The sequence below is a fragment of the Hippoglossus stenolepis genome, chromosome 2, assembly GCF_022539355.2.
Source record: "Hippoglossus stenolepis isolate QCI-W04-F060 chromosome 2, HSTE1.2, whole genome shotgun sequence".
In the NCBI taxonomy this organism is placed as follows: domain Eukaryota; kingdom Metazoa; phylum Chordata; class Actinopteri; order Pleuronectiformes; family Pleuronectidae; genus Hippoglossus; species Hippoglossus stenolepis.
Genome location: NC_061484.1, coordinates 3,167,808 through 3,182,836, shown reverse-complemented (window position 1 = coordinate 3,182,836; position 15,029 = coordinate 3,167,808). Strand labels below are relative to the sequence as shown.

Genomic DNA, 15,029 nt, shown 5'->3' with positions numbered 1-15,029 from the left:
TGTCGGTGCGCGTTCACGCGAGCGCGCGGCAGCGGCTCTTTCTCTCAGCGCCCCTCGTGCTGAGCGTGCTGAGACAGTGAGCGCGGTCACGTCGGTGCTCGGCTGCTCTCTGCTGCCCCCCTCTGTCCGGGTTACTCAACACAACCATAGACCGTATATAAGGAACACAACACGCATTTAAAGTATTCACGAAAACACGGCGGCGTATGTTCACGAAGAAAAACAAGCCTCTTGTTGTGCACTACGTGTTTTCCGTAGTGTTATTGCGTCCACCGGCCAGCGTCGCCTCTGTGAACGCAGCGGTCAGGTTTCTTTGTGTTCCTGGAACTGCATTTCCCACAAGGCAGTGCGAGACGTGAACGCGCCAGAGACAGAGTAAAATGCTTTTTTAATAATTTAGTTGTTATCATGCTCTTCTCCAACTTTCGCACACATCTCATTGCACATCATAGAGCTAACCTTAACTAATAACTAGTTAACAGCAGTTTACCTCGCGTCACGTGACACACTTCTTCTCAAAACACCGCAGCTAGCTTACTCCCTCACTACAGACAGCTAGCCCGACGCACAGCCTATGGAGGAAACATGGAAAACAGGTACAATATTTGACTTGAGAGAAGGAAAAGATGCAGGCGGCTGCGGAGGAGGCAGCAGAAGAGCTGCCCTCCTTGATGTGGGGGCTGGACCCGATGTTCTCTGCCTTCTCCAGGCTGTATGTCAGAGACATCCTGCACATGACTGAGTCCATCCAGGTGCCAGGTAACAACACCTGCCTGCAGGAGACTCACACATCTCAGGCACTCGCAGTCTTTACGTTTCAGTCTCTACAAGTAACATTACAGGTCCGGTTGTTCAACTCAACATTAATAATAATAATAGGAGGTCAACTTATAACTTTAAACTTAGCTGTGATATCTATCAATGGTAACCAGTTAGCTACCTGGCACTTCTATAACTTTCTGGTTTGGTTTCATTTTGAATTAATATCATCACTATACGTTGTTGCAACTTTGAGTGACTTTGAGTTTAACTTGGTTTTTGAAGATCTCTCTAGATGACATGTGCATGAGTGACTCCTGAACACGTGCGTGTGTGTGTGTGTGTGTCCGTTCGTATGTCCTAGGTATTTACTTCTATAACTCGCATCCAGTCTACAAAGTTGATGTACTTGGGACAGTAGTTTACAGGAGAGAAAGAGACGACTTCTTCTGTTATGGAGGTAATGCTGATATTTCAACAACTAGTCTACTTTAAAACTGAGTGTGTATTCGTATGTGTTGCAGAAAATATTACACTAATTAGTTTAACAATGTCCTACATATGAAATCTGTCTGAGTGTTTGCGACCCACATAACAGTATCAGCATCCTCTCCTTCAATATAACAGCTTGGTATGGCAACTTGAGTGTAAAGAGCAGAATAATAATTCACTATACTGTAATCATTTGTAAAAATTTCTGTGCACTATAAACCGTTATGTGCAATCCATTTACTGTACATATTCTGAAACATAATTTATTTCTTTACACTGTATATACCGGTTTAATCACATTTATATATTTTTTTCTATATATTGTTATATATTTCTATTTCTTTATACTCCTTCACCCAAGTACTGCATGCTACTTATGTGTTGTCTTCTGCTGCTGTAACACTGCAAATTTCCCCATTGCAGGACTAATAAAGGACTTCTTATCTTATCTGATCTTATAAGGCTCTCTAGAATGGTCAGTGTTACAGGGATGGTGATTGGCAAGCCACAATAACAACTTTTCAATATATTTGACAATGCTTTTCACCGGAAGGCTAAAGTCATAATCGCAGGCATCTCACACCCACTTCACTCAGAATTCAAGCTGCTCCCATCTGGCTGTCGATTCAGAGCCCCAAGGGCCGGCCCTAACATACATAAGAAGTCCTTTATTCCTTATGCCATGCAGGCATTGGATACAGAATCAGGGAATCCTATGATGTAATTTATATACTGTTATCTTATGATATTATGTTATTTATGTAATTTACCCGCTGCTACCTGTTCATTTGCACTACTGTATTCCATGTGGTATGTTGTGTGTGTATTTTATGTACTTTTATTGTATTTTTTTACGAGAAGACAAATTTCCACTGAGGTGGACAATATAATCAGTCTAATCTAATATGTGTTTGATTACATTTCACAAGCTGACACACATGCTCTCTGTTTTATAGTGGCCTAAAAGTTATCAAATAACTTTGGTCTCAAAAGCAAGACAGTCCTTGTCTGATTTTGGTTATCTTTCCTTCTATTCACAGTGGATGATGGGACTGGTGTTATAAACTGCATGTGCTGGAAGAGCGACCTGATGAAAGAAGAGCAGGATCCTGGTAAATGTGAGTCTGCACATGGTAAAATTTCTGTGTTAATGCGGTTTATGTTCACCTCAGCATTGGAAACCTGAAGTATCAGAAGAACACTGTGTTTGCCAAATCAATACTCATTGAAGATCATCTCATTTTAGGTGGGCCCATATTATTACATATAAATTAGTTTGTATTAGGGTTGTGGCATCCTCTTTGCTGATGATGCAAATAACACACGTATCATGTTAGTATCAGCCACTGTAGTTTTACAACCCTTTTACACTTTTGGACCCAAATGTTCAGTGTCAGGGATTTAGGGACATCTAGTGGCGGAATGTCATACTGCAACCACTGAAAACCTCTCCCCCTTCCAAAGCGTGCAGGAGAACCCACTGTGGCCTTAAAGTAATTTAAAAACATGAAAGGCCCTCTCGAGAGCCAGTGTTTGGTTTGTCTCTTCTTGGCTACTGTAGAAACAATAAACAATTTACCATTTGTTGCCTGTTAAAATAAAACAATAAGCTAAGAGTGGTTAAAAGCTTCCCCTTTCTTTTTTACATTGAGTAGGGTAGTTTTAATGTCATGGATCTTTATGGAATATTGAGTTTTTTGGATAAATTGACTATAAATGGTGCAATCTCTATCAGTCTGTCGTCTCTCTGTATTTTGATTTTCTCACCTCCTGATCAACTTTAAACTTGGCAGGTGTATAGCTGATGACCCACAGAAGTGCAGTGTCCACTGTGAAGTTTTTTTGATGAGCGTTTCTTCAGAAAATCAACAGACAGAGATTTCTACAATTTATTTAGACTGTAAACCTCACATGCTTTTACCATGGTAACCGATGTTTTGACATAATCAAAAGTCACGCTCCAGCTTGAGGGGCACCGCATTAGTATATTCAGTGTCATTACTATGTATTTATTAACTGAAACAAACCACACAAATTTTCTGTATTATTCTGTCATCTCTAGCTGGGGGAAGGCATAGTGATGCAGTTCAGGAAGGCTTCAATCCAGTCGCTGAGCTGAAGAAGCTGAGACAGGCCCAACAGAACCGCTGCTGCCTGGAGATTGGAGAGCTGCTCCGAGTCAGAGGACCGGTCAAGACCTCAAGACAGCAGAGAGAAATCATGGCCTCCACCTTCTGTGAGTGAAGAGAGCTGCCCTCAGACCCCTTGTTTCATCTGCAGGACACAGTAGCCGTTTGATATTGAAATTCGCCCTCCACGTACGTCTATTGAATAATCAACCAGCTCCATTGAAAAAATATTAGAATAACCCAAAGAAATGTCTTAAAGTACCAATATCTGGTGGTTAACCAGAGACTGTTGAAATGCTCAGTCAAGAACATGCATTAGTTCACACAGTCCTCTACCCACACACACTTGTGCCTCGTAATGTCATTCTTCACCGTGGCATGCTGTCTCATTTTATGATGACCTACAAGTCTTTTTCATACACATGTACACAGCCACAAATAGCACATACACGCTAGCTCTATCCTCTGCTCATTCATCATGTGTGTATCTGTGTCCATGTGTGTTCCCAGATAAAGTGAATGACCCAGTAATGACAGCCCAGATAACGTGGATGATGGAGGTTCCTGAGCTATACAGACAGTTCTATGACAAACCACTCCAGCTGCAACATAATGCTACGGGGTACGAACATCCATCTCTTACCTCACATTACAACACAGTGAGAGCCCTAGTCGAGATCGCCAACAATCGTATCCAATGTTTTGCCCGAAATTATTTTCTAACCCCCTGAAAGAACATTAAGTTTTGTTTGTTACAACATGTAAACTCTTGAAACAAATGAAAGATTTATATTTTGCTGTTTCCAGCGGATTGGTACTCTCTGATTGTTAATCTCTACCTACTCAGTTCTGTAAGAAACTGATCTGTACGATCTACATATGTACATGACACAGTCATAGTGGCCTCGTAGACTATGTACAGCATCAGGTCTTTTTTTGGTGAATGTTGCAAAGTTAACATCACACACGTCTTTGACATATAGTGTCATGGCCATTATAATGTCTAATGCACTAGAATACAACAGAAACAACTTTTGCATAAATGTAACTTAATGAACATACTGTAGATCAAATATTCACTTTCCTTTTAACTCGGTTTAGGCTTCCACCAAACCTAGTTTGAAATACATAGTTCTTTTGTTACTATAAAATCTACGGCATTATAAAGCTAGTCACTAAGCTTTGTCTGTCTCCTGTTTGGTGGTGATCAGGGTGTGTGCTGCAAGTTTTACAACCATTTCGTTGAAAACTGCTGGATGTTAATGAGAGCAGTAAAGACGGTGACAGAAAGATTGTTAAATGCCCTGAGGAGAACTGTGGATTCTTTCATATTACACTATCTGATTTGATCAAATGTGAGCATAGCTTTAAACATTAGTATAATTTATTCTAAGAACTCATGTTGTGTTTGTTTTACAGGGCCTCGACCATCAGTCCCCTCAACAAGGCAAAAACTATCATTCAGGATTTCTTTAAGCAGCAGTCGGTGAGCAGGTTCAGGCCCTATGATGTTCAGGACCTCCTGCAGCCTCTCATCTCCTGCCAGCCTCAAACAACATCTGCTGACCAGGTATGCCAGAATAATATTGTAACCATTTGTTTTAGAACCAATGTGTTTTAAAGGGATGGAATGAATATCAAATGAATGGGAGTTCTTAAATGAGAATGGATAGAGGAATAAATACATTTAAAAAAAAGATTTGATTTCCTGCAACAATGTTAAGTTTATTCTTAAACATTGTTGCAGTTATTGACCATTCTGCAAAATTGCTGTCATTTTAAATCTGTTAGCAAGGCAACTTATATTTTACGATATATGGAATCCGAACAGATTTTTTGATGTATCTAAAACTATGTAAGTATGCATCTGTTTTACATGCAAGTCTCTTAGTATTAATGCTGTGCTTTTGTGTCCTGCTCCTCTGTGTTTGCTCAGGAGCCTGTGGCAGGTCCGTCTGGCTACCAGCAGATACGGCAGCTTCTGAAGGAAACCCTGGACATTTTACAGAAAGAGGGCATCATATACCGCAAGGTCAAGTCTCAGGATGAACTCTATCATGTAAGAAACAGACATCTTTTCTACCTATTACATTGGGTTATTATTGTGAGCCTTTATTAGGGATATATGTCTGACTAATGCTGTTGCTCCCCACTAGGTGACTGCACAGGATAAAGATCTACTCATAGCTGTAAAAGACATCATCAGGGAAGACTCGAGGAGAGAGAAGTGTAAGAACACTTTCTTGTGTTCTAAATTAAGTTGGAGACTTTTGACTAATATATCACAGACTATAGTTTTAGGTTCCACTGTGTGACAGTTTTCTCTATGGCAGCATTTTGAGTGTAAGAGTAGTTACTCTTCAGCTGAAATAGGGAACACTAAAAAATGGAACACCATAAATTAGTCTCCATATGACAGGTAATGTTTTAATGGTTTGCATAACTATATACTGTACCTGTGTGTTGACAGTTGTTTCCTCCTCTGCCTGTAGATGCAGAGAAGGGCTGCCACATCCTGCACATCCTGTCAGCAGTCAGGCAGAGGTACAGCCTCAATGTGAACAAAGTGGCACTGGAGCTGGTCCTCAAATCACTGGAGTGCAACAGTGACATTGTCAGCACCAGTGAAAACCATTACACTGCGTTTTAACACAAGTACAGTGGGTTGGGGACCCCTATTACGGACCTATTATTTGTAACATGGCTTATTGCTCCACAATGTGAGCGACCAATATGAGTAAATCATATGATTTGTATTTTTGTGTTCATTATGAGCCTTAGTAGGGCTCCACATTTGGTCTATTTCATATTACTGCTTTTATTTTATGTAAGTGCCAAGTTTACATGTGAAATTAGGTATAAATCATTTGATAGACATGGAGAGTCTAAGAAAATGAACTTCAGGGAAGTTATATACATATGTAAATAAATGTTGAATGAAAAAAAACGCACTCTGGTTGTATGCCTCTGCCAACCAGTGCAGTTCACGTCTGCATTTTTTCCAGATTCTTATAAGGTCACGTGACCTTTGACCACTGACATTGCATTCGTTATACCTTCAACCACCAAAATCAAAGCAGTTAGTTACTCAAGGTGTTTTTGAGATCTCTCGTTCACAAGAATGCGACAGATGGACGGACGGATGTACAACCTGAAAATAGAATGCCCTTGGCCACTGGCTGTCGCTGGCACGGAGGTATAAAAATGCAGCTCATGTGTGGCTGTATTAACCTTCTCAGGTGCCCCGGGGCTAAAAAAGGCAGCTGTTCCTCCACTGGTCATCATGAGCAACATACATAACCCATTAGCCCCATGTCATATCTGCCCCAAATCATCTGATCACTATGTTCCTCATTTAATAGGGTTATAAGCACATTGGATGCTCTTACACCAGATGAACCAATATGCCATTACTGAATATTGTTATAATGGTTAAATCAGAACATAATAGCCAGTATTTTCATGTGTAACACAATTATAAGAGCTCAATTATGCCATGTTGACACCTCATGTACCACAAGATATAAAGGGATATAGCAAATTTGTTATATGCATAGGTGTATATATTTTATAGGCTTCATATGTATACATTGAGACACACAGACAATCATAATTAGGGCCCGACCACCGAACAGAGTGGGAGACAGTGAGGCCCTATTGAAATTGTAAGGATTATTATTATTATTATTTTATTTTTTCAGGCAAATGAATTGGCTTTTTGAGGGCTTTAACATGCTCAAATTGTTACCAAAGTTTGCAGAAAATTAGAAAGTGGTGAAAATGTACGTATTCTGGAGTATTTTTAAATGGCCGTGGCAAAATGGCTCAACAGCGCCCCCTGGAACGCGTTCACATTGACCGATCTTCACAAAAATCGATACACAGGTGTATCATGACCAGACAAACAAAAAAGTCTAGAGGTGCAATTTGAAAAACGCAACAGGAAGCCCGCCATTTTGCATTTAGTGGCCATTTTTCACATTTTTACTTTGATGAACTTGTCCCGAGCTTTCATCAGATCAACTTCAAATTGAGATGAGTGTCATCTAAACAAGATGGAGATAAAAACTACCTCAAAGATCGATTTTTCGTCACACGGTGTGACCGTGGCGTGGCGTCAAGGTTTGATTAGACGCCATCAAAACACGAGGTTCTGTATCTCGGCCATACATGGACCATGAATCCTTTGATGATGATAATGCAGGAGTGGAGTTGTTTGTTGACGGCTGAGCATCAAAGGCTACAACCAAAAACAAAGGAAGCTGGACTTCAAACCTGTCTCAGAGCTGTGGCAGCTGCTGAGAAGGCTGATATATGATGTTGTGATATTTCCCTTTTGGGGCTTGTTCAGGGCCTAGCCATGCTCAAATTCTCACCAAAGCATGTGCTCGGGCCCATTATTATTATTATTATAATAATAAACATTTTTAAATTTTTTTTTTTTTCATTATTATTTTTTTCATGCAAATTAATTGGCTTTTTGAGGGCTTTAATTATGTTTTGTGTTTTTATTTTTATATTAAATTTCAGCAAATAGATTCCTAACACCTAAATCTTACACACAGAAACTTTAATTATTATTATTATTATTATTATGATTATTATTAAAAAAAAAATTTTTTCAGGCAAATGAATTGGCTTTTTGAGGGCTTTAATTGAATTTGTTTTCAATGAAGGTTGGTATTAAATGGCTGGTAAATACGATGATATGAGAAAATCAGCGTCAGTGTAAAAGGTGTATCTTTGTTATTATTATTGTATTATTGTCATAATTAATATATAAATAAAACCAATTGTAAAAAATGTAAGAAACATTGTTTGTCTTGTGCTGCTGTGTTGTGTTGTTATGAACAGTAGCACACTAAACCATTCACACTGATGTGTTTAACTCCAACACTGTGTTAATTGATCAGAGCCATGAATCCTGTATCTATATTCAGAAAGACATACACAGGTAGATGTTACCTTACTTGTTATATTTATTTACAAAATTAAACATTTACAATATTTACATCATTATAATATTTTGGACAAACTTTTATCTACACATCCCTCTCTTCTTTGTACAATGATTGTCTGCTGGTTCAGGAGTTTGTCTTTGTTCTGGACCTTCACTGTCCCCAGCTGCTGCTCCTCTCTCCTCCACATCCTCTCAACAAACTTCAGCTCGTTCTCTCTCTCACTGAGCTTTTTAAAGATCGAGTCTGCTACAGCTTCACCTCCAGCCTCCTCTGTCCGACCTTCAGCAGGTTGACCTGCTCCTTCAGAGCCTGGTTCTCCTTGTCCACCTCCTTCTCTCTACTCCAGCTCGTCTCTGCCTCCACCTCTCTGCAGCTCAGTCTCTCAGATCAAGTCTGCTGCAGCTTCACTTCGAGTGTCTCTGCCCGACTCTTCTTCAGCTCCTTTTCTTTAGCCGTGAGCACGGCCAGGCAGTCAATGTAAGCGTTGGTTTGAGCTCTTTTTTCCTTAGTAGCACTCACGATGAGCTGGTTCTTGTGTATCAGCTCATCTTCAAGCCTCCTCTGTCCGACCTTCAGCAGGTCGACCTCCTCCTTCAGAACCTGGTTCTCCTTCTCCACCTCCACCTCTCTGCTCCAGCTCGTCTCGGGCTGAGGTGGCTCCTGGTGCAGACTTGCCTCCAGTCTCCCACACTTGGCCTGACACTCAGTGAGCTCGACCAGGCAGTCCATGTAGGCTCTGAAGCGATTACGTCGTTTCCTGGTCTCTTTTTTCACGAGACCATCCTTTTCTCTCAGCTGCTCCTGCAGCTGCTCCACCTGCTCCTTCAGAGACGAGGTTCCATCTTTGAGAGCCTTAATCTCACCCACCTCTGTCAGACTCTTCTTCAGCTCCTGTTCTTTGGTGGTGAGTAAGGCCAGGCAGTCAATGTAAGCGTTGGTATGAGCTCTCGTTTCTCGCATGCATGATGAGCTGGTTTGGGTCATGAGCTCATCCTCCAGCCTACTCTGTCCAACCTTCAGCAGGTCGACCTCCTCCTTCAGAACCTGGTTCTCCTTCTCCACCTCCACCTCTCTGCTCCAGCTCGACTCGGGCTGAGGTGGCTCCTGGTGCAGACTTGCCTCCAGTCTCCCACACTTGGCCTGACACTCAGTGAGCTCGAACAGGCAGTCCATGTAGGCTCTGAAGCGATTACGTCGTTTCCTGGTCTCTTTTTTCACGAGACCATCCTTTTCTCTCAGCTGCTCCTGCAGCTGCTCCACCTGCTCCTTCAGAGACGAGGTTCCATCTTTGAGAGCCTTAATCTCACCCATGGCTCGGATGAGTTCGGCTTTGAGGCTCGTCACAGTGTCTTGTTGTTGCATATTTCACAACGGAGACAAGAACTTCTTCTTGATTAAGCACGGAAGAAACTCGAGTTCAAATAGTTGATTCACAGTTTCCGCTCGTCTGTTCGGTTGGTTGTTGACCTCTTGTCGAATAGTAGTTGTCGAGGATTTGTTCTCGCAAGAATATTCTGCTCTCGTCTGGATCTTGGCGGCAAAAAACGATTGTCTGCAGGTGACAACATGAAATAGTGTTTAAGATTTAGGTGAAATTGATCTCTTGACAGACATTCAATATAAAATAATTGGTACAGAGAGAGAGACACACAGAGAGATGGCTGGTTTGAGAGAGAGAGAGAGAGAGAGGCAAAACTTCCCTCATCAGTCACCATAGCAACCAGATGCTTCCATTTGAATTTGAATCTGAATTTGATTGGCAGTGACAGCTGTTGTCTTTTTGACTTTGCATTAAATACTGTAGTTAGAGTTAGCATCATGCTATCACGTATCACTCATTCATTTAAATAGCAACATTAAATGACAAGAATACCACAGGAATCAATATAAGCAGCAGAAAACACCATACAAGCCGTCAACAATATTCCCACGTGTCATGAAAGCAGCCAACCTCTTGAAAACCAGTTGGTGCAACTCAAGGGGTTTATGCCATTTGAATAAATACATTTAATAAACAACCAGCACAGAAACCAGCACATTATCAACATTTAACAGCAGCAGGTAACAGCAGCAGCTTCATATTTTACAGTAGCATCATTTCAAACTTGAATTATGATCCTGAATTGTAGAGGTTAGCATGCTGGATAAATACAGAGTTCAAGAGAGTGAGACATGACTTACCTCACACAAGGTCAGAGTGCAATAAGAAACTTTCTTCAACTTTAACAGCATTAAAGGCAGAGTCAAAAAGACAACAGCCAATCAGAGGTCTCCTGTGGAAGGTGTCCAATCAGATTCGTCCTGTTGTCACAGCCCCAGTGGAATTATGATGGAATTACACTGTCAATCAAAATCAGCTTCAAAGTCAAATCTTAGCATCTGGTTGCTATGGTGATGAAAACACCAACTGATGAAGGAAGTTTTCACAATCATTTATTTTAGTAAATACTTTTTGTTTTACTCTAACTCATGAAGATATTTATATGACTACATTTGATTTACATTTAAAATAATAATCATATTTTATGAATAATGTTTAATACCATTTAAATTATATGTTTAAAACTCTTTAAAACACTTGAAGTTGTTTTTGTCTGTGTGTGTAAAATAATCATTTGTAGTCCTTAGTACCACAATTTGCCAGTTAACCCCTCACATAGTGTTTGGGTCAAATATGACCCTTTGTGACATTTGACAGCAGTAAAAATACCCTAAATGTCATTTTTTTTGCCTGACATTTGATGACTTTTCCTACAGTCACACCATATACACAAAAATGAAAAATATTTGTAAATAGTATACTTTCTTACAGGTAGCGGGACAAATAATACTATGTAATTGCCTAGTGGCGTGTGCAATATAATGCACACAATAATAATCTTGCAGAATAATAATATGTATGATGCACCACTAGGCACAGATAATAATCAAAATATAAAAGAGGAATAATAATATGTGTAATGCATTGCCTAGTGGTGTGTGAAAACATGACACACGCACAGATTTTCCTGAAACCACTGCCACAGATTTCTCTCCTGACACCTGCAGCTGTTTGCAGTTGTTTGTCAGATTGAAGTCCATCCAGAAAGATGAGCAGTTTGATTCTATTACCTCTTGTCATTCCATTGTAGTGATTGTAGCTCCACTTATCCATTTGTTTCAAAAGGGTTGCACCAAATCTTTGTATAATTAGTAAAAAGCGAAAAACTTAATTTACATTGTTAGAATCGATTCTTCATTTTTGCCATGGACGTTTGTGTGAAGCACTTTGTAACCTTGTACAGATAAGTGCGATACAAATAAAGTTATTATTATTATTATTGTTATAAAAGATGCTCTGAAATCTTCAAGATTTTCAAAACAGATGGTTGCCTAATGTCGTGTTCTTACATTTATCATCAGCAAACAGTTAAAACAAATATGAAAACTAACTGATGACGAGGTCATTTATTGTTATTATTATTGTATTATTGTCATAATTAATATATAAATAAAACCAATTGTAAAAAATGTAAGAAACATTGTTTGTCTTGTGCTGCTGTGTTGTGTTGTTATGAACAGTAGCACACTAAACCATTCACACTGATGTGTTTAACTCCAACACTGTGTTAATTGATCAGAGCCATGAATCCTGTATCTATATTCAGAAAGACATACACAGGTAGATGTTACCTTACTTGTTATATTTATTTACAAAATTAAACATATTTACAATATTTACATCATTATAATATTTTGGACAAACTTTTATCTACACATCCCTCTCTTCTTTGTACAATGATTGTCTGCTGGTTCAGGAGTTTGTCTTTGTTCTAGACCTTCACTGTCCCCAGCTGCTGCTCCTCTCTCCTCCACATCCTCTCAACAAACTTCAGCTCGTTCTCTCTCTCACTGAGCTTTTTAAAGATCGAGTCTGCTACAGCTTCACCTCCAGCCTCCTCTGTCCGACCTTCAGCAGGTTGACCTGCTCCTTCAGAGCCTGGTTCTCCTTGTCCACCTCCTTCTCTCTACTCCAGCTCGTCTCTGCCTCCACCTTTCTGCAGCTCAGTCTCTCAGATCGAGTCTGCTGCAGCTTCACCTCCTGCCTCCTCTGTCCGACCTTCAGCAGGTTGACCTGCTCCTTCAGAGCCTGGTTCTCCTTGTTTAATATGACCCTGACAAAATAGCATAGTGTTTGACTGTTAAGATTTTCAATACTTCATGTCCTAGATTTGCTGTGTAGTATTAAATTAAACTGGGTATGTGTAACATATAAGCACAAAACCGAACTAATGATATAATGAGGACGGTCTCAAAACTAGAGGTTTGATAAAGGGAACATTTTTAATACAGGGCCTCCGTGTCAGGTATTAAGGGACGACCCAGCTTAATGCCATTATATCAGTTATTATCATATTGCCAGGGCTGGATTAACCTGTTATGTGTCCTGAGGGGCAAAAGCCATTGACACATTAAGCTGCCTGTGCAAGTAGGTTCAATTAAAATTTGTTCAGGAATACACAACATGAAATTACACTATCTACTGACATTCGAAAACAGACTTTAAGACTAAAGGGCTCTCGCGTGGTGGCTCCTCAAAAGAGGATAGTCAACGTTGATGCAGCAGAGGCTGACATATTCTGACTTCCCTAGTCTACCTCCAAAGTACTGGACTTTACATTTTACCATAATACAAATGATCTGGGTCATACTTATACTCTTTTTAATTTGAATGTCATGGCAGTTATGATAGGCAAACTAAACTTCAAGAGTGAAGTGTAAAGTGTCCTTGGTGTGCACTTTCAAGTGCAAAGCAGGATTGACCTGAAAAACCATTTTCCATTAGATTCTATCATAATCAATTAATACATGTTCCACTCATTCAACTTAGGGCCCCAGGGGCAGTTACCCACACTGACCGGCAGGTAATCTCGCTCTTAGATATTAACATACTCTATTTCACCGACATTACCACAAAGCAGTTGACACACAATTCCCCTGGAGCATAGGGCCCCTGCAGTCGTGGGGCCCCTGGGAGAAAGCTTATACTTATTAACATACACCTATTCAATGACAATTCGACAAAGGAGTTGACATGCAGCATCCCTGGAGCATTGAGGGCCCCTGGAGGTTTTGGGTCCCCGAGGCAGTGGAGTGGGTTGGGTTCATTGTTACAGTAGATTTAAAAGTAGATTTTATTCAGAATATACTGAGGTTGGGTTTTAAAGGTTTATTTGGGGACTTTCTCTTTGTCTAAGGACAGAGGGTGTTCTGATGCTGAGGAAAAAGATTTGATGGGATGTTTTATTAAAATCAAATTGACTTGAGCTGGTCCTGGTGATGATGCTCTGTTAAAAATCTTTCACTGATTCACGCATTTTTATTTTCATTTATTTATGAACTTAATAAAAAAAATAAAAAAAAGACAAGTATAAATTGCAGCCTCTGTCTTCAGCAGCGTGCTCGTGTTGTGCGCACGGGGGCAGTGTTTGGTCGCTAATTGGCTCTTTCATGTGGAGCAGCCTGCTGCTGATTGGTCGCCGGCGGAACATCTGTATCCATAGTTCCAGCCGCTCGTGTCTCCGGCCAGAAAGCGGCTCGTGACTCAGAGGCTGGAGCCTGTCATCTACCTGGTTATTATAATGACAGCTCACAGTGTGTGTAAGAGCACCCTGTAAGCCACAGCTCACCACACTGAAACACATCCACCTTCTCACAGCGGGGCCAGATGTTTCAGACGCATTGTTTCATACCCTCTCAAAGTTATGGGGAAAGAGTCGAGCCACTGCCGCATACTGTTTATCAGCGGTTCAGTCGTGTCACGGGAAGGCAAAGCTACATGCTGATGATTTCTCAGTGCCGTTATTCCAAGGAGCTGAGGACGTGAGTGAAGCCCATCCCACTCAGTTCCCTAAATTCACTGCGGGCTGCCGGAGCCGGGGGCCGCTGGGCTGCATGTGCCGGTGCTAACGCTGCGTCCACCCTGTCTCCTCCAGGTGGGATGCGGATCCTGTCTGCGGACACCGCGGCAGACACAAAGGAGCGCGCCTCACTTTCCGTTTCTTAAAGGTAACCACCTCGATCAGCGCCGGCCAGCCTGTCTGTGTGAGTGTGAGTGTGTGAGTGTGTGTGTGTGTATGTGGGGGGGCTAATCGCTGGAGATATCCGTCTGCGCCCATTCCAACCGAGGGCGAGCAGCGCGCGGCTCTAAGTGGACTATCGACAAGTTTCTGATTCGATCGACGCTCGTCGACCGGGAGGAAGAGGAGGAGGTGGCGGGCTGGTGGCGGTGGTGGTTGTTGTGGTGGTGGTGGTGGGGGGGGTGGATAATCGCCGGCTCTCCCCGAGTGGAGCCCACAGACTGAACTGCTCGATGACACAGCGATGAATGTTGTGATTTCTCTGCCGTGATACGAGGAGGATCCGCGCGTCTGGAGCCGCCGCAGCTGCCCGCCAGCCCGCCCGGCTCCCTCCGCTCCCCGCCCGCCGCCTCCCCATGCAGAGCCTCTGCAGGGTCAAGATGCAGTTCCGGACTGTGCTGGACGTGAAAGTCGTGGACGTGGAGAAGAGGCGCAATCCGTCCAAACACTACGTGAGTTGCCTGCACTGCCTCATCTGTGTCACCTTTACCCCCCCCTCCCCTCACCACCGCCGCACAGCTCGTCCCATGTCCGCGTTGTGTCTGTGTCCCTCCGGCCTTTTCCCAGTC

General features: G+C 41.7%; 2 protein-coding genes across 6 annotated transcripts in view; both read left to right on the top strand.

The window, feature by feature from the left end:
* The first annotated feature begins 105 nt into the window (after positions 1–105).
* Positions 106–6,996, top strand: stn1 (STN1 subunit of CST complex). 2 transcript variants are annotated; one of them, XM_035171344.2, is made up of 9 exons: positions 106–759; positions 1,124–1,219; positions 2,292–2,369; positions 3,314–3,487; positions 3,891–4,002; positions 4,800–4,950; positions 5,317–5,439; positions 5,537–5,609; positions 5,873–6,994. In XM_035171344.2, exons 1-9 carry the CDS (start codon positions 627–629, stop codon positions 6,028–6,030), a joined length of 1,098 nt encoding a protein of 365 aa, XP_035027235.1. In that variant the 5' UTR covers positions 106–626; the 3' UTR covers positions 6,031–6,994. The 2 variants fall into 2 exon arrangements, with proteins under 2 accessions (XP_035027235.1, XP_035027241.1); XM_035171350.2 differs by lacking the exon at positions 1,124–1,219 and having other exon boundaries at positions 5,873–6,996.
* A 6,918-nt stretch (positions 6,997–13,914) lies between these two features.
* sh3pxd2aa (SH3 and PX domains 2Aa) overlaps positions 13,915–15,029 on the top strand; it is a 106,847-nt gene continuing 105,732 nt past the window's right edge. For all 4 annotated transcript variants that reach the window (XM_035178041.2, XM_035178031.2, XM_035178024.2 and 1 more), the window contains exon 1: positions 13,915–14,912. In XM_035178041.2, coding sequence (XP_035033932.1) covers positions 14,817–14,912 — 96 coding nt within the window. In that variant the 5' untranslated portion in view covers positions 13,915–14,816. The remainder of the gene's footprint in view (positions 14,913–15,029) is intronic.

What these genes read in the sequence shown, in the direction of transcription:
- stn1 (XM_035171344.2), top strand. Translation starts at nt 627, where the DNA reads ATGCAGGCGGCTGCGGAGGAGGCAGCAGAAGAGCTGCCCTCCTTGATG. An exon ending in TGAGTCCATCCAGGTGCCAG is followed by an intron (nt 760 to 1,123) that starts GTAACAACACCT and finishes CGTATGTCCTAG; the next exon opens with GTATTTACTTCTATAACTCG. An exon ending in CTGCAACATAATGCTACGGG is followed by an intron (nt 4,003 to 4,799) that starts GTACGAACATCC and finishes TTTGTTTTACAG; the next exon opens with GGCCTCGACCATCAGTCCCC.